This window comes from Salmo salar, chromosome 23, assembly GCF_965601325.2.
Source record: "Salmo salar chromosome 23, fSalSal1, whole genome shotgun sequence".
NCBI classification, from domain to species: domain Eukaryota; kingdom Metazoa; phylum Chordata; class Actinopteri; order Salmoniformes; family Salmonidae; genus Salmo; species Salmo salar.
Window position 1 is genome coordinate 48,831,506 of NC_138313.1, and position 21,013 is coordinate 48,852,518.

At 43.4% G+C, this 21,013-nt stretch overlaps 1 protein-coding gene and 1 long non-coding RNA gene across 2 annotated transcripts; one reads left to right on the forward strand and one right to left on the reverse strand.

The window, feature by feature from the left end:
- The first annotated feature begins 860 nt into the window (after positions 1 to 860).
- Positions 861 to 20,784, forward strand: LOC106561473 (tripartite motif-containing protein 16). Its single transcript, XM_082968300.1, has 6 exons — positions 861 to 1,282; positions 2,392 to 2,487; positions 11,524 to 11,757; positions 18,594 to 18,753; positions 18,879 to 18,938; positions 19,170 to 20,784. The coding sequence occupies exons 1-6, from the start codon at positions 899 to 901 to the stop codon at positions 19,682 to 19,684; spliced, it is 1,449 nt and encodes a 482-aa protein (XP_082824426.1). The 5' UTR covers positions 861 to 898; the 3' UTR covers positions 19,685 to 20,784.
- LOC145863069 (uncharacterized) lies at positions 2,828 to 18,897 on the reverse strand. Its single transcript, XR_014382400.1, has 2 exons — positions 18,637 to 18,897; positions 2,828 to 3,483 (listed from the first exon to the last, which is right to left on the reverse strand). It is a non-coding gene; the product is annotated as an uncharacterized LOC145863069 (long non-coding RNA).
- Positions 20,785 to 21,013: the final 229 nt, after the last annotated feature.

Sequence of the window (21,013 nt, forward strand, 5' to 3'; positions counted from 1 at the left end):
TCTGCTGAGACTGACCCTCAGTCTGCTGCTCTTCCCTCTGCTGAGACTGACCCTCAGTCTGCTGCTCTCTCCCTCTGCTGAGACGGACCCTCAGTCTGCTGCTCTAGAGACTGAGAGGTATAGAGACACACTGTCAAGGTGACAGGTATCCTAGTGGTTTAGAGACTGAGAGGTATAGAGACACACTGTCAAGGTGACAGGTGTCCTAGTGGTTTAGAGACTGAGAGGTATAGAGACACACTGTCAAGGTGACAGGTATCCTTGTGGTTTAGAGACTGAGAGGTATAGAGACTTGTCTCTATAAGACAGTTTCATTTCATCGGGTTTCAGAAATAATGTATAGGATATGTTCATAACCCCGTCCACCTATAAGATGTGGGGGGGGGGGGGGATCTGTATGACTAAGAAGAGATACAAAGAACTCTGATTGTAAAACATCTTCTCTTTTTAGTCCTAGATATGTCTATGGTTACTGCTGAATGTAGTACCTCTAACCCTGATCCTAGGCCTAACAATAATAACCACAATTGTAATGTTAGAACACATAAGTGTATTATAAGGCATTATAAAGGTCATTAAAATATTTATAATATGTACTTCATAGAAACTGTTAACCTTTATATATGCTAACAACTCACATTTTGTTAGATGTATTCCATATTAAGGGTCCTAAACTAGGAACTAAAATATTTGTCTCCCTCTAGACATTGTATGCAGATCTCTCTCTCTCCCTCCCTGCACCCCTCCTTCCCTTGTTCCCTCCCTCTAACCCCTCCTTCCCTTTAACCCCTCCCTCCCTCTAACCCCAGCCATCTGTCAGAACAAGGAAATCCCTCCCCCTCCCACAGACTCTCTTCTGTGGAAACTAAACTGATCTGAGTCTCTGTGGAAAAATAACATGTTGGCTGAGATGGTGGAGAAACTGAAGAAGACAGGACTCCAGGCTGCTCCCCCTCCTGCTCTGTGCTGTGCTGGACCTGGAGATGTGGCGTGTGATGTCTGCACTGGGACCAGAAAGCGGAAAGCCCTCATGTCCTGTCTGCCGTGTCTGGCCTCTTACTGTGAGACTCACCTCCAATCTCACTATGAATCTCCTGCTTTGAAGAAGCACAAGCTGGTCAAAGCCACCGCACAACTACAGGAGAAGATCTGCTCTCATCATGACAAACTGCTGGAGGTTTACTGTCGTACCGATCAGCAGTGTATCTGTTATCAGTGTGTGATGGATGAACATAAAGGCCATGATACAGTGTCAGCTGCAGCAGAGAGGACTGAGAAACAGGTAAGACCAGAACAACTTGTTGGTGACTGTCTGATAAACTAAGAATTAAAGATACAGTAGGAACTAAGGCTGTTTGAATATGAGATCATTCAAATGAAATTGATCTACAACTATGAACACAAACCTTGATTATATAGATATGTTAACCCAGATTCTTCAAATGTATCACCATTTTCTAAAGTCTGTTAGGTTCTGAACAGACAGAGTTAAAACTCAAACCAAGTTTATTCACCCACTGGGTCATACAGCTCAAAGACAATGTATGATTACACAATAACATATATTTATAACCTCATACTAGGCAGGGTCAATTGTTACACATCTAGACAGCCAATACATCTCTGTTGCTAGGCAGGAACTGAATTGGTTCCTCTCACTGGTGTAGTCATGGCCCTGCCTGATGCTAGAACCTTGGTGGGTGTGGAAGTGTGTGTGAGATAAGACTGTAGTAGGAGGGTCGTTGGGGTGGGCCTCTCTGGCCCCCCTCCCAGAGGTTTCTTCTCACTTCGTCTGTTGACTTGAACTCGAGCCGAATTCCTGGCTCCTCCCTAGTTCTGCAGCTGTCCTACCTTATCAGAGACTAACTAGACTGTTGAATTCCTGGCTCCTCCCTAGTTCTGCAGCTGGCCTGCCTTATCAGAGACTGAAACTAGTTGCCCTTTGCCTCCCTCATTAGGAACATTGATATTCAACAATAACATATTTAAACAGAATATTTCAGCACTTCCCTTGTCTCTCTCAGTAACTTTCCATACACCAAGTTCCTATCCACCCTTCATTGACCCCAACATATACATTCCTTATACATGTAAAGTCATCAATACGTTATAGTATGGTAACATGAATAAGTATATTTCTAGCTAGAATCCAACAAGTCAAACATCATTATCATTAGTTATCAAACATCATTATCATTCGTTTTCAAACACCCAATCAACTCCCTGTTAAAACTATAATCATTCACATGACTACATAATGATATAATTTCAGACAGACACTTCCTCAATATTTTGATCCTTATCTTCTATGGGTCCTATGTCACATTACTATACTATTGATCTACTGGACAAATAAAGCTTGATAGCTCATTGAAGAGTGATTCTCCACAGAGGCAGCTGGGGATGAGTCAGCAGAAGGTCCAGCAGAGATTCCAGGAGAGAAAGAAGGAGCTGAAGGAGCTCCAACAGGCTGTGGAGTCTTTCAAGGTGAGTATTGTTGACCAGAGGAGACACACCATTTCACTTCTCTCCTCCAGTCAGAGAGAGAGAGAGGGGCCCCTCTCCAATCCCACTAACCCCACTGTTGAGAACAGGCTGTCTGGACTCCTTTCAGAGAATTGACTGCTTAATGTAACTGACAGGATATGAACACAGGTCTACCGCGGGAGAAACCAACATATTGACCATTACACCAAGAGGACATTCCCTATTGGGCCGACACTGATTTAGAAGTCACAGGCGGGGCTACCTCATCACATAACCATGAGTAACCATGACTGACTCATGTCCCCTATACATTAACATGGAGCACTCTCTCTCTCTCAAATTAATTCAAAGGGCTTTATTGGCATGGGAATCATATGTTTACAAATGAACAGAAATGAACAGTAAACATTACACTCACAAAAGTTTCAATGGAATAGAGACATTTCAAATGTTATAAATCAATTGGAAAACAGAGTTTTTTTGTGGTTTCACGGTGGGTGGGACTATCGATATTTGTTTGTGTTTCTTCTGACCAGAGAGAGTGGTCGCTCCGTGTCACGCAACTTGGGTCAAGATCTGATTCTTGTTTTGCTCTTAGGAACAGGGCACCATTGAAAGGAGTGATTTCTGGGGTAGCGTTAGTGTGGAGGTGGAGCAATTGAAGTTGAAGGCTCTTGGTGTTTGTGATGCCCGCCGTTTGGTGTGAAGCAGACCAGGTGGTGAGCGTGGTGAAACAGAGGAGTCACTGTCAGCATTTGAGTCTTTACCCGACAAAGTCATGTTGGGATATATCAGTTATCCTGTTAGAGTCTTTGTGTTGAATCCACTGAGCTGTTTCAGGTGAAACGTTTATGGTCATGTTGCAGCAGTTTGTAGGAGGGAGATTCCAAGATGTGGGAAGTGTGCAGGAGGTCATGGGATAGAGGATTGTGAAGTTTCAGTGGATAAAGTTGCGTCAACTGTAGGGGTGTCCATGTTGCTGGGGATAAGTGGTGTCTGGTGAGAGAGAGGCAGGTTAAGGTGGCTAGAGTCAGAGTAGTGCAGAAGGTGGCGTATGCTGAGGCAGTGAAGAAAGTAGAGGAGGATGGGTCAAGGCTGAGGGATCCTGAGAGGATCCCTGTGAGTAGTAGATCTGTGACAGCACAGAGGAATTGGCCAATGAGTGATATAAGCTTCAGTAAGGTTGGCTTCTTAGAGTTCAAAGCAATGGTTATCAACTGTACCGCAGAAATGGAACGTAAATCACAGACAATAGATGTTGTGGTGGCAGCTGCAGAGAAGTATTTGGTCATACGAGTTTTGACTTCAGAAGAGTTCCAGGGTGTGTTGAGTGGTGGTGTCCCGTCCTCCCAGGTCGTTGGCATGGTGCAGGAGCAGATAGGGTCAAAGTAGTGGAATGGGGTAGTGGGTTTTTAATGAGTGTAGGGTTAGTTGGCATGGTGCAGGAGCAGATAGGGTCAAAGTAGTGGAATGGGGTAGTGGGTTTTTAATGAGTGTAGGGTTAGTTGGCATGGTGCAGGAGCAGAAAGGGTCAAAGTAGTGGAATGGGGTAGGGGCTTTTTAATGAGTGTAGGGTTAGTTGGCATGGTGCAGGAGCAGATAGGGTCAAAGTAGTGGAATGGGGTAGTGGGTTTTTAATGAGTGTAGGGTTAGTTGGCATGGTGCAGGAGCAGATAGGGTCAAAGTAGTGGAATGGGTAGTGGGTTTTTAATGAATGTAGGGTTAGTTGGCATGTTGCAGGAGCAGATAGGGTCAAAGTAGTGGAATGGGGTAGTGGGTTTTTAATGAGTGTAGGGTTAGTTGGCATGGTGCAGGAGCAGATAGGGTCAAAGTAGTGGAATGGGGTAGTGGGTTTTTAATGAGTGTAGGGTTTTAGTTGGCATGGTGCAGGAGCAGATAGGGTCAAAGTAGTGGAATGGGGTAGTGGGTTTTTAATGAGTGTAGGGTTAGTTGGCATGGTGCAGGAGCAGATAGGGTCAAAGTAGTGGAATGGGGTAGTGGGTTTTTAATGAGTGTAGGGTTAGTTGGCATGGTGCAGGAGCAGATAGGGTCAAAGTAGTGGAATGGGGTAGTGGGTTTTTAATGAGTGTAGGGTTAGTTGGCATGGTGCAGGAGCAGATAGGGTCAAAGTAGTGGAATGGGGTAGTGGGTTTTTAATGAGTGTAGGGTTAGTTGGAAGGGTGTTGTTTTATTTGAATGAATATGAGATGTTCCTTTTCCCATTTTGTATCACAAAGTAAAATAGATTTATATTATTGTCCAGTTGGGGGCAGTAATGCAACATATAGGATGCCAACCGCCGTTAAACTCCAAAGAAGAAGAAACGTTATATTATGTCTATTTACAGTGTTGTAACGATGTCTCTCTCTCTCATTCCATCACTTTCGTGGTAGTTGGTTGTGTGGGTCTCTGGTTATGAATGGGGTGCTGACAGACAATCGTTGATGGATATTTATAGAGCTCTGATCAGGACGACAATTGATCACGGGTGTATAGTTTATGGAACAGCAGCAAAGACTTAAGCTGGACAGAATCCAGTATATAGCTTTAATGATATTTATTGGTGCATTTAAATCAACATCTGTATGTGTCTTACTAGTGGAGGCAGATGAGATGCCTTTGGGTATACGGCGTAATAAATTGTCATTATCTTATTGGGTTGAAAAGCTGTGAGGTTGAGCATCCCACTGCTAGTGTTCTAGATGACTGTTGGGAATATACTAGTAGACAAGGCAGTGGTTTTGGTTGGACAGTTGTTGGTATTAATGTTATTATTGAGAAATGAGAGAATGGGTGTAGTTGTGAGATTCTGCTGGGTCCCAGCACATTCAGGTGTGGAAGGGAATGAAATTGTAGACCAGTTATCTAAAAGAGCTTTACTACAAGATATAATATATATTAATGTTCCACTGGGTAGAGGTGAGGACAAATGTAAGATCAGAGACATTTTGATAGATGTGTGGCAGAAGAGATGGGGACTCTGGGCACAAGGGACGGCATTTATATGTCCTCTAAAGCTCGGTGGACCAAGGTTCAAAGGTCAGATTAGGAAGGAAGAGGTGGTGTTTAATCGATTGTGCCTAGGACATTGTACATTGAACTGGTCCTTACATCTGGTTGGCAGCATGTGAATGGTTTGTGTCTAGAGGGTATTGTCAATGAAACGGTGGACCATGTGTTGTTATAATGTTGTAAGGATGTTGAAGAGAGGGAAAGATTGAAGGGTAGGGTCATTGAGGTTGGATGGGGTTGGGGGGGTTGGAAGGGATTTGGGGGATGGAGGAGGGTCTATTAGAAGTTAGTAGGACTCTTTTTTATTTTCTCAGAAGTACTGAGTTAGATAGGAGGATTTAGAAATGGTTTAAACCGTGATTGAACACACTCCAGCACAGTAGGTGGCGCCATGCACCTTAACGTTGGTTTGAGGACCGCCATTATATCATAGAAGAAGAAGGTGTTGTGTGAGGGTTTTGTGGTTCCTGAGGAGGGCTACTATTCTTTTTGCGTATTTTCCAAATGTATTTTGTAGTTGTTAAGGGTTTATATATTAGTTTCCACTGTTTATCGGTTAGAGTTGAGGGGGGAGTAGGGTAGTTTGTTTGGGAGGTGTGATGTCCTCAACCGAGTGGAGAAGAAACACTGTCTCTTCAGGTGCATTCTGGAGAATGGTGTGGAGGAATTATTGATCATGGTCGGTGAACAGGTGGGAGAGGAACATATACACTCTGTATCCAGAATGAACAAGGCGGTGGTTGTGGTAATGTAAAAGGTGAGTCTTGTTGTCCGGCTAGTTACCAGTATGATTTATGTGAGGGGTGTTGGTGCTGATTTCGATAAGAGTAGTGGTGTCTAATCTGCCTCCATTTATTACGACCGAACAGATCCGTAAAGAGTTGTTTCGTTTTGGTCAATGTACAAGTGGTTTTCGTTTTGTGGCTCTCGGCTGGGTGTCTCTTTTCGTAGACGAGTGTTTGTTTCTTAACTAAATTCAAGGTTAAACAGGGGAGGGGTGGTACACAGGGTTTGTTTAGGGCAGACAAGCGTGACCAGCCAGCAGCGGGGGCTAGGACTAGGCTGGACACTACATTTTTAACCACATTTACTGATAAAACTCGTTCATTGCATCCACCAAGGAGCCCAGTTATATAATATTACCATATGTCCCAGCTGTTTGGCGTAGTTTTGAAGTAAACTCGAAAAAGCGGGGCGTATTTTAGTTCATGTTTCACCCTTCCAGCTCCTATTAGTTGTATTGAAAAAACAGGTCTTATTTTAGGTCATGTTTCTCCCTGCCAGCTCCTATTAGTTGTATTGAAAAAACAGGCCTTATTTAGGTCATGTTTCACCCTTCCAGCTCCTATTAGTTGTATTGAAAAAACAGGCCTTATTTAGGTCATGTTTCACCCTTCCAGCTCCTATTAGTTGTATTGAACAAACAGGTCTTATTTTAGGTCATGTTTCTCCCTGCCAGCTCCTATTAGTTGTATTGAAAAAACAGGTCTTATTTTAGGTCATGTTTCACCCTGCCAGCTCCTATTAGTTGTATTGAAAAAAACAGGTCTTATTTTAGGTCATGTTTCACCCTGCCAGCTCCTATTAGTTATATTGAACACTGTCACAAGTACGGTACAGAAACTCTAACTGTACGTATAACCTATTTTAGCCTGAACCCTAATTCTAAGGTAGGGTGGCCTACAACTATTTTAGTAATAATATTATTTTAGTAAATACCATTTTAGTACTAAATAGCATTTATTATTTTTTAAATAAAACCTATGTAAGCATTTGCCTTTTATTAGTTATTTTATTATATTTATTATTGCAAGGCAGAACACTTGATAAACAAGACTCATTTGTTTTATATGTTAAATGTGGTTTGAACTGGGTGACATAGTAACCTCTATGTGAAAGTCCAGCAATTGGCGTGGGACAGGTGGGGCAGGTTTGAGACTGATCTCTCGAATTAAATACACTTTATTTCTCAGCTGCCTCACCAATGTCTTTAAGTGAATTAATAACTTTTAATTGGTAAATATTTCCAATAGATGGCAGCATAAGACCACGAAGCATCAGTTATAGGCTACAAGCAGCAATAAGATTGACATAAAATAGCATGCAACCAAAGACTACAGTGAGGGAAAAAAGAATTTGATCCCCTGCTGATTTTGTACGTTTGCCCACTGACAAAGAAATGATCCATCTATAATTTTAATGGTAGGTTTGTTTGAATAGTGAGAGACAGAATAACAACAAAACAATCCAGAAAAACTCATGTCAAAAATGTTATAAATTAATTAGAATTTTAATGAGGTAAATAAGTATTTGACCCCCTCTCAATCAGAAAGATTTCTGGCTCCCAGGTGTCTTTTATACAGGTAAAGAGCTGAGATTAGGAGCACACTCTTAAAGGGAGTGCTCCTAACCGCAGCTTGTTACCTGTAAAAATGACACCTGTCCACAGAAGCAATCAATCAATCACATTCCAAACTCTCCACCATGGCCAAGACCAAAGAGCTCTCCAAGGATGTCAGGGACAAGATTGTAGACCTACACAAGGCTGGAATGGGCTACAAGACCATCGCCAAGCAGCTTGCTGAGAAGGTGACAACAGTTGGTGCGATTATTCGCAAATGGAAGAAACACAAAAGAACTGTCAATCTCCCTCGGCCTGGGGCTCCATGCAAGATCACACCTCGTGGAGTTGCAATGATCATGAGAACGGTGAGGAATCAGCCCAGAACTACACGGGAGGATCTTGTCAATGATCTCAAGGCAGCTGGGACCATAGTCACCAAGAAAACAATTGGTAACACACTACGCCGTGAAGGACTGAAATCCTGCAGCGCCCGCAAGGTCCCCCTGCTCAATTTAGCACATATACATGCCGGTCTGAAGTTTGCCAATGAACATCTGAATGATTCAGAGGACAACAGGTGAAAGTGTTGTGGTCAGTCTTTGGCATCAACTCAACTCGCCGTGTTTGGAGGAGGAGGAATGCTGCCTATGACCCCAAGAACACCATCCACACCGTCAAACATGGAGGTGGAAACATTATGCTTTGGGGGTGTTTTTCTGCTAAGGGGACAGGACAACTTCACTGCATCAAAGGGACGATGGACGGTGCCATGTACCGTCAAATCTTGGGTGAGAACCTCCTTCCCTCAGCCAGGGCAATGAAAATGGGTCGTGGATGGGTATTCCTGCATGACAATGACCAAAAACATATGGCCAAGGCAACAAAGGAGTGGCTCAAGAAGAAGCACATTAAGGTCCTGGAGTGACCTAGCCAGTCTCCAGACCTTAATCCCATAGAAAATCAATGGAGGGAGCTGAAGGTTCGAGTTGCCAAACGTCAGCCTCGAAACCTTAATGACTTGGAGAAGATCTGCAAAGAGGAGTGGGACAAAATCCCTCCTGAGTTGTGTGCAAACCTGGTGGCCAACTACAAGAAACATCTGACCTCTGTGATTGCCAACAAGGGTTTTGCCAACAAGTACTAAGTCATGTTTTGCAGAGGGGTCAAATACTTATTTCCCTCATTAAAATGCAAATCATTTTATAACATTTTTGACATGTGTTTTTCTGGATTTTTTTGTTGTTATTCTGTCTCTCACTGTTCAAATAAACCTACCATTACAATTATAGACTGATCATTTCTTTGTCAGTGGGCAAACGTACAAAATCAGCAGGGGATCAAATACTTTTTTCCCTCACTGTATATGTCCCATGATTTTCTAAAATGGTCAATCATTACTTTAGTTAGCTATATACAGTATCTCTTGTTAGTCCTGTGTTGCTTTTGGGAGATCAAAACAATATTAACTATAGCAGGTATTGAACCCTGGTCAAATAACCACTAGTCAGATGTGCTGACCTCAACCCTAGTAAACATGCATTATAACATCATGTTAATATGTCATGTTGGGAGTAAACAGCCTCGGAATAGAAAAGACGATGCATCTTCCAGCCCGACAATAAATTACATCATGCAGCCCTCACGGTTAGTAAATGTACCTCAACATGCCCCTCTCTTGTGGGAGAAGGCAGAGTGCTCGCTGCTCGCAGACGGAACAAGCTGTTGGAGGGGCTTGTTGAGTTGGATACTTGTACTTGACCTGAACTAATCTGTACTGTCTTATGCTGCCATCTATTGGAATTATTTAGCATTATCAGCAGTACTGAATACAGTGGATATTCTTACTAAAGTAGTAATTACTCAGAATTGCAAAATATAAAGTGTTATAGTTCATTTTATCACTAACAACCATAAAATATCCATCTATAGCATAATAAAACTGACATAAACCAAAAACATCATACATTTAGTTAATTATATTAAAATGTATATATTTAAATGGGTGACATTATCTGCCAAAGTAAAACCCCCTTAACATATAAACACACACTGGACACAGACACTGAAAATGAGCTTTTTTAATATAAATCTGGTAGATCTCAAAAGAGCCTTTGCTTTGCTGAGCAGTTTTCAGGAGAGTCTGTCTGTGAATAATGAAAAGTTAATGCCACGCTTTTTATATTTTAAATGTAACCTTTATTTAACTAGGCAAGTCAGTTAAGAACAAATTCTTATTTACAATGATGGCCTACCAGGGAACAGTAGGTTAACTGCCTTGTTCAGGGGCAGAACGACATATTTTTACCTTGTCAGCTCGGGGATTCAATCCAGAAACCTTTCGGTAACTGGCCAAACACTCTAACCACTAGACTACCTGCTGCCCGGTCTAAAGCTCTTACCACTAGACTACCTGCTGCCCGGCCCAATGCTCTAACCACTAGGCTTCCTGCTGCCTGGCCAAACACTCTAACCACTAGGCTACCTGTTGCCCTTTCACAGAGGTCTAGTTCACGTTTACATGTGAGTCATTTAGCAGACACTCTTATCCAGAGCCACTAGGGTTAAGAGCCCAAATCTGCCTAAAAAAAAGCGATTTACAGATTTTTCACCTAGTCTGCTCGGGGATTGGAACCAGCCACCTTTCAGTTACTGCCCAACGTTCTTAACCACTAGATTACAAACCACTAAATGTTAAACACAAAGTCAAATGGTCGTAGATAAATGGTAAGCTGGTTAATTAAAAGACTGCTGTTATAACTTTCAGACTGCCATTGTTTTGGGGAAATAGGGACATGTCTATTTCTCCAATTATCTGTAATAGATGTATTTATTTTAATGGTTTAAAGATCTACACCATTTTAATCAGGATAACCTATTATTTCTAATGATGTAAGTTTGAGTAGCTTAGTTATGGTTTTTCTGTTTATTTCACTAAATATCTCACAATGTGTAAATTTAGATGTTTTCATGTCGGACACCATTTTAATCAGGAGAATCTCCTCTTTCTAATGACATAAGGTTGGGCAGCGTCCTCTGCTGTCATCGATCGCTAGACCAGAAATAGTCAGAAGTTGCCCGTTTTTTCCTACTTCCTGGTAACGCAGACATAAACACACTTGGCACAATCGAGGTGCGGGTGTTTACTTTCTACACCAGTTGTTATTTTTCAGTTTGGTCCTAAGAACAGGTTTTAGTGGTCAAATAAGAAGGTAGACATTTTTTGGTGCCATTTTGGGGAAATGGAATTCTAAGGATCATTCCAGTCAGAAGAGGCTCTGTGAAGGTTCGTTTCAATTCATTTGCTATGACCTCGCTAGTGTTCCAGCTCAGACAACGTTCTTTGGCCGTTTTGACTCGTTCTATTGTCCAGCCTACTAGGACTCAGGGGGCAGAGGCTGGGTCTAGCTCTGCTACGGGGCAGGCTACTGGAGGGGGTACCAGGAGGGGGGAGAGTAGAGCAGGGCCAAGCGGTGTTCTGTACCTGCCTATCCAGGAGGGGGGACAAGGCCTGGTGGACATGGAGAGCAAGGTGGCAGCGTTCTGACTCAATGAGGTGCAGAGGCTACTGTACCTACTGTCTCTCTCTCTGTCTCTCTCTCTCTCTCTCTCTCTCTGTCTCTCTCTCTGTCTCTCTGTCTCTCTCTCTCTCTGTCTCTCTGTCTCTCTCTCTCTCTTAACAGCGCTCTGCACAGGCAGCAGTGGAGGACAGTGATCAGATCTTTACTGAGCTGATCCGCTCTATTGAGAGAAGGAGCTCCGAGGTGAAGGAGCTGATCAGAGCCCAAGAGAAGGCTCAAGTGAGTCAAGCTGAAGGACTCCTGGAGCAACTGAAAAAGGAGATAGCTGAGCTGAGGAAGAGAAGCACTGAGCTGGAGCAGCTCTCACACACAGAGGATCACATCCATTTCCTCCAGGTAACTAAACTGCCTTGTTACATGTGATATGAAATTAACTTAACGTGAAATATTCATCTCAATCATTATGTTGTCCTCTCTCTCTCTCTCTCTCTCTCTCTCTCCCTGTCCGTCCCTCTCTCTCTCTGTCCGTCCCTCTCTCTCTGTCTCTCTCCCTGTCTCTGTCTCTGTCTCTCTCTCTCTCTCTCTCTGTCTCTCTCTCTGTATCTCTCTCTCTCTCTCTCTCTCTCTTTGTCCCTCTCTGTCTCTCTCTCTCTGTGTCTCTCTCTCTCTCTCTGTCCCTCTATCAATTCAATTCAATTCAATTCAATTCGCTTTATTGGCATGACGTAACAATATACATATTGCCAAAGCTTATTTTGGATATTTACAATATAAAAATAAATAAAAATGAGAATCAAATATTGTCAACGGGACAACAGTAACAACAATAACCAAGGGTCAAAATAACCAACACATTGAACAATAACAATAATCATACAGTAGAGGACATGTGCAGGTTTATTGGTCTGTCAGACACTGTCCCTCAACTTATGACAGGCAGCAATGTAGTGCGCTGCCAACCCACAGCTCTCTGCGTCCTCCCCCAACAGGACGGGTAGCCTATCCTCATCAGAGAGGTCTTTGAAACCTTGAATAAGGGTTTCAAATTTGGGGAAATGACACTCTCTAATTGTTTTATATTTTTGACATTTTGTCAGGAAATGTAGCTCCGTCTCAGGTTCTGCTGTGGTGCAGTGGTTGCACAGCCTTTCCTCTACAGGGAGCCAGGTTTTCCTGTGTCTACCCTTTTCAATGGCAAGGCTGTGCTCACTGAGCCTGTACTTTGTCAAGGTTTTTCTAAGGTTTTGATCAGTAACCATGGTCAAATATTTAGCCATAGTGTACTGTCGATTTAGGGCCAGATAGCACTGCATTTTGCTTTGTGTTTGTGCTTGTGTTTCCCAATAAGCAATGTAGTTTTGTTTTGACTGTGTTGTAATTTGGTTTATTCTGATTGATTGGATGTTCTGGTCCTGAGGCTTCAGTGTGTTAGTAGAACAGGTTTGTGAACTCAGCCCCAGGACCAGCTGGATGAGGGGACTCTTTTCTTTGCTCAGCTCTTGGCATTGCAGGGCTTGGTAATGATATGAGAGGGGGTCACTGTATTTTAGATGTTTCCAAAACTTAATTGCTCTTTTTTGAGTTTTTATTATTAGTGGATATTGGCCTAATTCTGCCCTGCATGCATTGTTTGTAGTTTTCCTCTGGACACGTAGGAGAATCTTACAGAACTCTGCATGTAGGGTTTCAATGGGGTGTTTGTCCCATTTGATGAAATCTTGTTTTGCAAGTGGACCCCACACCTCGCTGCCATAAAGTGCAATTGGTTCAATGACATATTCAATTAGTTTTAGCCAAATTTTAATAGGTATTTCAATTTGAATTTGCTTTTTAATGGCGTAGAATGCCCTGCGTGCTTTCTCTCTCAGTTCATTCACTGCCTCATTAAGGTGTCCAGTTGAGCTTATTTTTAAACCTAAGTAATTGTAGTGTGTACAGTACTCTATATATTTTGTACCAATTGAGAACTTTGGTCTAATTCCCTGAGATCTGGATCTTCTCTGGAAAATCATTATTTTAGTCTTTTTGGGGTTTACTGCCAGGGCCCAGGTCTGGCAGTACTGCTCTAGCAGGTCCAGGCTCTGCTGTAGGCCAGGTGCTGTGGGTGACATCAGGCATAGGTCATCTGCGAAGAGTAGGCATTTAACTTCTGAATTGTGGAGACTAACACCAGGGGCTGAGGATTTTTCTAGAATAGTGGCCAATTCGTTAATGTAAATATTGAATAGTGCAGGGCTCAGATTGCAACCCTGACGAAGGCCCCGCCCCTGGTTAAAGAATTCTGTTCTTTTCTTACCAATTTTAATGCTGCACGTATTGCCAGTATACATTGATTTAATTATGTCATATGTTTTTCCCCCTACACCACTTTCAATAACTTTGTAGAACAGTCCTGTATGCCAAATAGAATCAAATGCTTTTTGGAAGTCGATAAAGCAACCGTATATTTTGGTATTATTTTGGTGGACATGTTTATCTATCAGGGTGTGTAAGGTGTAAATATGATCAGTTGTGCGATGTTTTGGTATAAATCCAATTTGGCTTTTACTCAAGACATTGTGCTTATTAAGGAAGTTTAGAACTCTTACATTGATGATACTACAGAAAACCTTCCCCAGGTTACTGTTCACACAAATGCCTCTGTAATTGTTAGGGTCAAATTTGTCTCCGTTCTTAAAGATTGGGGTTATGAGTCCTTGATTCCAGATGTCAGGGAAATAACCTACACTCAGGATCAAATTAAACAGTTTTAATATAGCCAATTGAAATTTTGCACTAGTGAGTTTGAGCATCTCATTTAGGATGCCATCAGGTCCGCATGCTTTTTTAAATCTGAGGGCCTGAAGTTTCTTATAGAGCTCCTGGTCAGTAATTGGGGAGTCCAATGGGTTTTGATTGTCCTTTATAGCTTTTTCTAATCCATTCAACTTCTCATGGATTTGGCGTTGTTCTGCGTTTGTGTCAATTTGAACGGTGTTGTAGAGTGTTTTGAAATGGGTCGTCCATACGTCACCATTTTGTATCGCTAATTCCTCTTGTTTCGATTTTTTTAGTTTTTTCCAATTTTGCCAAAAGTTGTTTGTGTTTATGGACTCCTCAATTAGTGTCAGCTGCTTGCTGTTGTACTGTGCTTTTTTGGTTCTGAGTGTACGTTTATAGAGTTTTAAAGTCTCACAGTAATGAAGGCGTAGTTCACCATTATTTGGGTCTCTGTGCTTTTGGTTGGATAGTGTTCTAAGGTTTTTCCTTATAATTTTACAATCTGCATCAAACCAGTTGTCATCTGCGATTTTTTTAGTTTTGTTTTTTATCAATTTCAATTGTGCTTCTTTTGCCGTTTGCCTGAATATATAGTTGATGTTTCGTACTGCTAGATTGATGCCTTCTTTACTGTGAGTGAATGTGGTATCCAGAAAGTTATCTAAGAGTGTTTGGATATTTTGGTTCCAGGTTGCTTTCTGGTATTCTTCTGTGCTGTTTTGGGCCCATCTGTATGAATTTCTGATGTTGTACAGCTTACTGGGCTGTGAATGTGTGGTTGTTTCCATGTCTGTTCTTTTGAGGAACAACGTAATTTGGCTGTGATCAGACAGAGGTGTTAGTGGCTTGACAGTGAATGAGCTGAGAGAGAAAGGGTCCATGTCTGTGATCATATAGTCTACTGTACTGTGGCCAAGAGGTGAGCAGTAGGTGAATCTCCCCAAAGAGTCCCCCCGTAACCTACCATTGACAAAGTACAGACCCAGGCTTCTACAGAGCTGCAAAAGATCCCTTCCGTTTTTGTTGACGGTGCTGTCACTGTTGTTTCTATGGGGGAGATTAAGACAGTTAGAAACAGTATGGCCTGTAATAAAACTGTCCCCTCGTGTGCTCGTTAGATCAGGTAGTGTTCCTGTGCGCGCATTTGTGTCCCCACAGATGAGCACATTTCCCTGGGCCTGGAAATGGCACGTCTCTTCCTCAAGGGTGGGGAAGATCTCCTCTGAGTAATATGGGGATTCTGAGGGGGGGATATATATTGCACAAAGGAACACATCTTTTTCTGTCAGTACAAGTTCTTTTTTTAGTTTTAACCAAATGTGGTATTTGCCAATTTTGAGGGGATCAATTAGATTTTGTAGTTCGGATTTGTACCAAATGATCAATCCTCCAGAGTCTCTGCCTCTATTGACAGAGCTGTGTTTCTGTGACGGCACAATGACCTCTCTGTAGCCTGTGGGACAGTGAGTGACAACGTCAGCCTTACACCATGTCTCCTGCAGAATGATGACATCAACATCTTTAAGATTTTTGTTGAACTCCAGTGCTAAACTCTTCAGACCAAAGGTTGATGAGTTTAGGCCCTGGATGTTCCACATGCTAACTGATAGTGATTTCATGTTGCAAAAAGAAAGAATAGCAGTCAGAAACACAGTAACTATTAACTAATACGTTGTTAAGAGTGAGATAAACAGGATATCAGCTAACATTTATTCTGTTATTCTGTTAAATATTCCTATTCATTGAACAAGTAAATTCTAGTACAATAGGTGTGTGTGTGTGTGTGTGTATGCGTCCGTGTGTGTTTAGTGCAGTTTAGTGCAGATGTATTGGAGGAGCTGTTTAATCTCACTTAATCCTACAGGGTTCTCCTGTCCTCTGACGACCTCCGCGTAGCTGCGCTGGTCCTGCTGTTGGGCCCTGTGAGGTGGAGGGGGGCCAGGTCTGGGCCGTGGGACTTCCTCTCTGGTCGGGTAGGGGTGGTGGTCTGGTGCGGGATAATAGGCTGGGCCCGGTCTGGTCTGGCTAAGCCGATGGAAGTGGTGATGCTCTGGGGGTGGGTGGGGCCTGTGGGGTGCACTGGGTCTGGTGTGGCGTTGAAGGGGCCTGGGGCTCCTTGGTGGTGCAGTGGTCTGGTAGGGGTCTCTGGGTGCTCCTCTGTCCAGTACAGCATGGGGTGTTTGTCTACCAAGTGCCACGTCCTTTAGAGACTTGGCAAACATCCCTACTGTCTGCTTCCTCAGGTGGGAGTGGTCGTGTAGATGCTCTGGGGTGATTGTTGGGTGGTGAGCAACGTGTACGTTCGGGAGTAGGCCACACCCTCTGGTGATGTCAGCGTTGACTTTCTGAATAGTACGGGGATGAAAGTCTTTGCGGGGCAGCAGAGTGGAGATGGTGATGTGGGAGTTGGGGAACAACTCAGAGGCCCTCTCTGCTACTCTGTTGACCAGGCTGCCTACTCTCTCCTGTTCCTCTCGCAGGTTGTTGGTGCCGGTGTGAATAATAATGTGGCCTGGTGTGCCAAAGTCAGGCTGGGACAGGATGTGGAGTGCATCCTGTGTTTTTGGGCACCATATTTTGCACACCTTGTGTTGGGGGAAGAGTTTATCTTCTTGGATGAATTTCCCATTTGAGTCAATGAGGATGGCCACCTCAGAGGGTTTTGCCAGATTAGTGTGTTTACGGTCTGGGGCTGGAGTACACAGGGCCTGTGTACATGGAGGGGGGTGTGGGGGTGTGTCAGGGGGGGGGCAGAGAGCTTCTCTCTGTAGTAGGGGTCTCTATTTGGGCCTCTTTGTTGACTGGGGGTGTGGGTAGAGTGTTGTCGGTATGGGGGGGGATTGTGGGTAAAGGTGGGTCAGTGGGGTTGTTAGGGGTGGTGAGGGGCTGCAGCTTCTCTCTGGGAGTCTCTACAGTCTGTTCTCTGTGCTGTAGCACCCTCTTGATGACAGACAACTCCTTTGCCATCTCCTCCTTTACCTGCACTAGCTCTCTCCTCATGGTGGCCTTTACCTCCTCAAGAGCTGTGGTAAGGCTCTCTCTCAGCTCCTGGACAGAGTTCTTCACCTGGGTCCTGCACTGGTTGATCTGGTCCTGTAGAAGCTCTGTGTCTGGGCTGGTGGTGGTGTAGCTGGGGGGCTGCTCCTTCAGCTCAGTAACCCATACCTCTAACACAGCCAGCCTGTCTCTCAACAGGCTGATAGTAGTGTGGTCTTGGCTCTGGTGGTTGTAGGCAGGCAGGGGGGAGGATAGTCCTGCTGTTGGGGTGCCTGAGGTGAGGGGAGAGGTCGGGGTGCTGTCCTTTTCTTTTTTGCTTTCTGCTATCTTCCTTAGAGTGGGGAAGTCCTGCACAACAGAGCTGAGTGCAGCCTCACTGCCCTGGACCATGATAGTGCCGTTCTGATACATGTTTACCGTCAGAAACCTGTTTTCCTGGTCCTTATCGCTGTCCTCAAAAATGTGGATTTGCCTTCCCTTGCAGATGCCTTTCTTCGTGGTATAGCTGAAATGCCTGGTTACAGCTGTATGCCAGGCAGTAGTGTGGTCTGTGTAAAATAACAGGTTTGTAACAGTCCCGTTTTGTGAGCAGTCGGCGAACAAAGTTTCTGGGTTCTCCCTCAGAATTCTGTGTTTAAAGTTGATTCTTCCCTTCTCTGATTTGATTTCTGCTGGGTATTCAAAAAACAACGGCGAAAATCTCTCAGTCTCTGCCGTTGCTGTCGCTGCTAGCGCTGCCTCAGTGGCCATGTTGCTATGGTTACCACCAGTAAACGGTTAGAGCTAGACGATAAGCTAGCTGACAGATTTGAATTTGGCTAGCTACCACGATGAAGATTGGTCTTTTAACTCACTCTCTGTCAATCTTTTCCTCCTGTGTTGATCTTCAGTTGTACAATTTGATTACCTATACATTTTTTGCTAATTTAGTCGTGTTAATCTCGCTCTTAACAACCAAAAAGTTATAACAAGTCAGGAGCTGTTCTTCTGCATGACTTCTCTCTGTCTGTCTCTCTCAATCTCAATCTCTCCTCTCTCTCTCTCTCTGTCTCTGACTCTCTCCCTCTCTCTCTGTCCCTCTCTCTCTCTCTCTGTCCCTCTCTCTCTCTATCTCTCTCTGTCCCTCTCTCTCGCTCTGTCCCTCTCTCTCTGTCTCTCTCTCCCTCTCTCCCTCTCTCCCTCTTAATCTCTCTCTGTCCTTCTCCCTCTCTCTCTCTCTCTCTCTCTCTCTCTCTCTCTGTCCCTCTCTCTCTCTCTCTGCCCCTTTCTCTCTCTCTGTGTCTCTCTCTCTCTATCACTCTCCCTCTCTGTTTCTCTCTCTCTGCCCCTCTCTCTCTCTGTCCCTCTCTCTCTCTCGCTCTCTCTGTCCCTCTCCCTCTCTGTTTCTCTCTCTCTCTCTCTCTCTCTGCCCCTCTCGCTCTCTCTTTCCCCCTGTCTCTCTCTCTCTCTTTCTCTCTCTCTCTTTCTCTCTCCAGAGTTATCAGTCTCTCTCCAGTATCAGTGTATCTTCAGACTTACCCAGAATTGTTGTCCGTCCTCTTCAGTACTTTGGAGATGTGAGTAAGACTGTGTCTGAACTGAGAGAGAAACTAGAAGACTTCCTTAAAGGAGAATGGACCAAGATCTCCACTACAGGTGTGTTGAAAACAATAAGAACATCAAGTTTAGACCATTGAAAGTTCCCTACTAGTCATATACATGTGGAATATGGTATGATGATAACATTCCCTCTCTCTGTCAATGTGTTTGTGTGTCTGTAGTGAATTTAGTGGATGTTGTACTGCCTCCAGAGCCCAAGACCAGAGAACAGTTGTTACCATGTGAGTCTCTTTATTGTGAAGTAACTAACAGTCTCTTTTTACTGACACTCCTAACAATCCCTCTAGAAATATAGAGCAATAGTAGATCTAATCAAAGACTGGGTATCTATCTGACTCCTCATATTTCTCTGATTTGATCTCTGCTGTGCTCTAATCAAAGACAGGGTAGACACAGTATCTGACTTAACTTATTGTTCTGACTCCCCTCATTGGTCTCTGCTCTTCTCCCAGATTCCTGTCAGCTCAGACTGGACCCAAACACAGCATACACACTCCTCTCTTTGTCTAAAGGGAACAGAAAGGTGACCTATACAAGCCAAGTCCAACCATATCCTGACCATCCAGACAGATTCACTAACCATTACCAGGTTCTGTGTAGAAAGGGTCTGTCTGGACGCTGTTACTGGGAGGTGGAGTGGAGTGGGGAGTTGGTTGTTACAGCAGTCTCATATAAAGACATCAGCAGAACAGAGAGAGGTAATATATTTGGACACAATAACAAGTCTTGGAGTTTACAGTGCTGTAGTGATGGTTATTGTTTCATACACAATAATGTTGTGACTAAAGTATCAGGCCCTCAGTCCTCCAGAGTAGGAGTGTACCTGGATCACAAGGCAGGTACTCTGTCCTTCTACAGTGTCTCTGACACAATGACCCTCCTCCACAGAGTCCAGACCACATTCACTCAGCCCCTCTATCCTGGGTTTAGTCTCTTTTATAGTACTGCTAAGCTGGTTAAACTGTAGTTGGGTCCACATAGATACTAGTCATGCTGGTGTAGTCTATAGCTGAGCTGGTTTAACTGTAGTAGGGTCCACATAGATACTAGTCATGCTGGTGTAATCTATAGCTGAGCTGGTTAAACTGTAGTAGGGTCCACATAGATACTAGTCATGCTGGTGTAGTCTATAGCTGAGCTGGTTAAACTGTAGTAGGGTCCACATAGATACTAGTCATGCTGGTGTAGTCTATAGCTGAGCTGGTTAAACTGTAGTAGGGTCCACATAGATACTAGTCATGCTGGTGTAGTCTATAGCTGAGCTGGTTAAACTGTAGTAGGGTCCACATAGATACTAGTCATGCTGGTGTAGTCTATAGCTGAGCTGGTTAAACTGTAGTAGGGTCCACATAGATACTAGTCATGCTGGTGTAGTCTATAGCTGAGCTGGTTAAACTGTAGTAGGGTCCACATAGACACTAGTCATGCTGGAGGTGATGGTCCCCAGATGTGATGATTCATTCTACTCTGTTTTATGTACAATGATTCAACTGATTTGATCTTCAGATGATCTGAATTAAAATAAACATTCAATGTATTCATTTTTATTTAAGTGCAATGTTTTAATATTGTACATTTCCATGAATCATGATGTATGGTGTTGATGTATATTGGTTGTCATTCAGAACCATTGATTTGTTTTCTCAATTGAGAATTCAGGACAAGTCAGCCCACTACAAGCTGGAATCTCTTACTTTCTACTAAAGTATATGGTCTGGTTTCCCAGACACAGATTAATCCTAGTCCTGGACTAAAAAGCATGTTCAATGTAGATGTCCAGGAAACCGGCCCTAAATGTGTCATCTTTCATCCTCCAATACTGCTCAGTCCAGCAACATTAAACCTGTCCAGCAGGTGGTGGTATTGACCAAACAATAAAACCAGCAGATATCTTGACTTGCCCCTCAGTATATCAGTAATGTTCAGAATAGTACTTTAATATCATTGGAGATTGATGGTCTTTTTAATCCACTATCCAGAGTCAGGAACAGATGAAGTTAGGTCTGCTACTGTTCAGTGATTAAATATGATTTATGGTGATGGGAAATAAAAAAATACAACACTAAACTTCTTCTAGTAATAGTTTTCCTTTGTTATTTATTCCAAGGTGTGTCTTTAACTTGTAAATGGATTGTGTGGAGGTGAGCTAGTGATGTGGCTGATAGAATAGAATGAAAAGGGAGGAGGGGAGGAAGAGGGGAGGAGTGAAGGGCTTTTCAAGAAACCAGATGAGAAAGAGAAAGATGTTCAGGGGAATTACTGTCTCTGTTCCAAATGGTTCCCTATTCCCTACGTA

Coding starts and splice junctions, on each gene's coding strand:
- LOC106561473 (XM_082968300.1), top strand. CDS start 899: ATGTTGGCTGAGATGGTGGAGAAACTGAAGAAGACAGGACTCCAGGCT. Junction 11,758..18,593: donor ATCACATCCATTTCCTCCAG/GTAACTAAACTG, acceptor TTCTCTCTCCAG/AGTTATCAGTCTCTCTCCAG. Junction 18,754..18,878: donor GACCAAGATCTCCACTACAG/GTGTGTTGAAAA, acceptor GTGTGTCTGTAG/TGAATTTAGTGGATGTTGTA.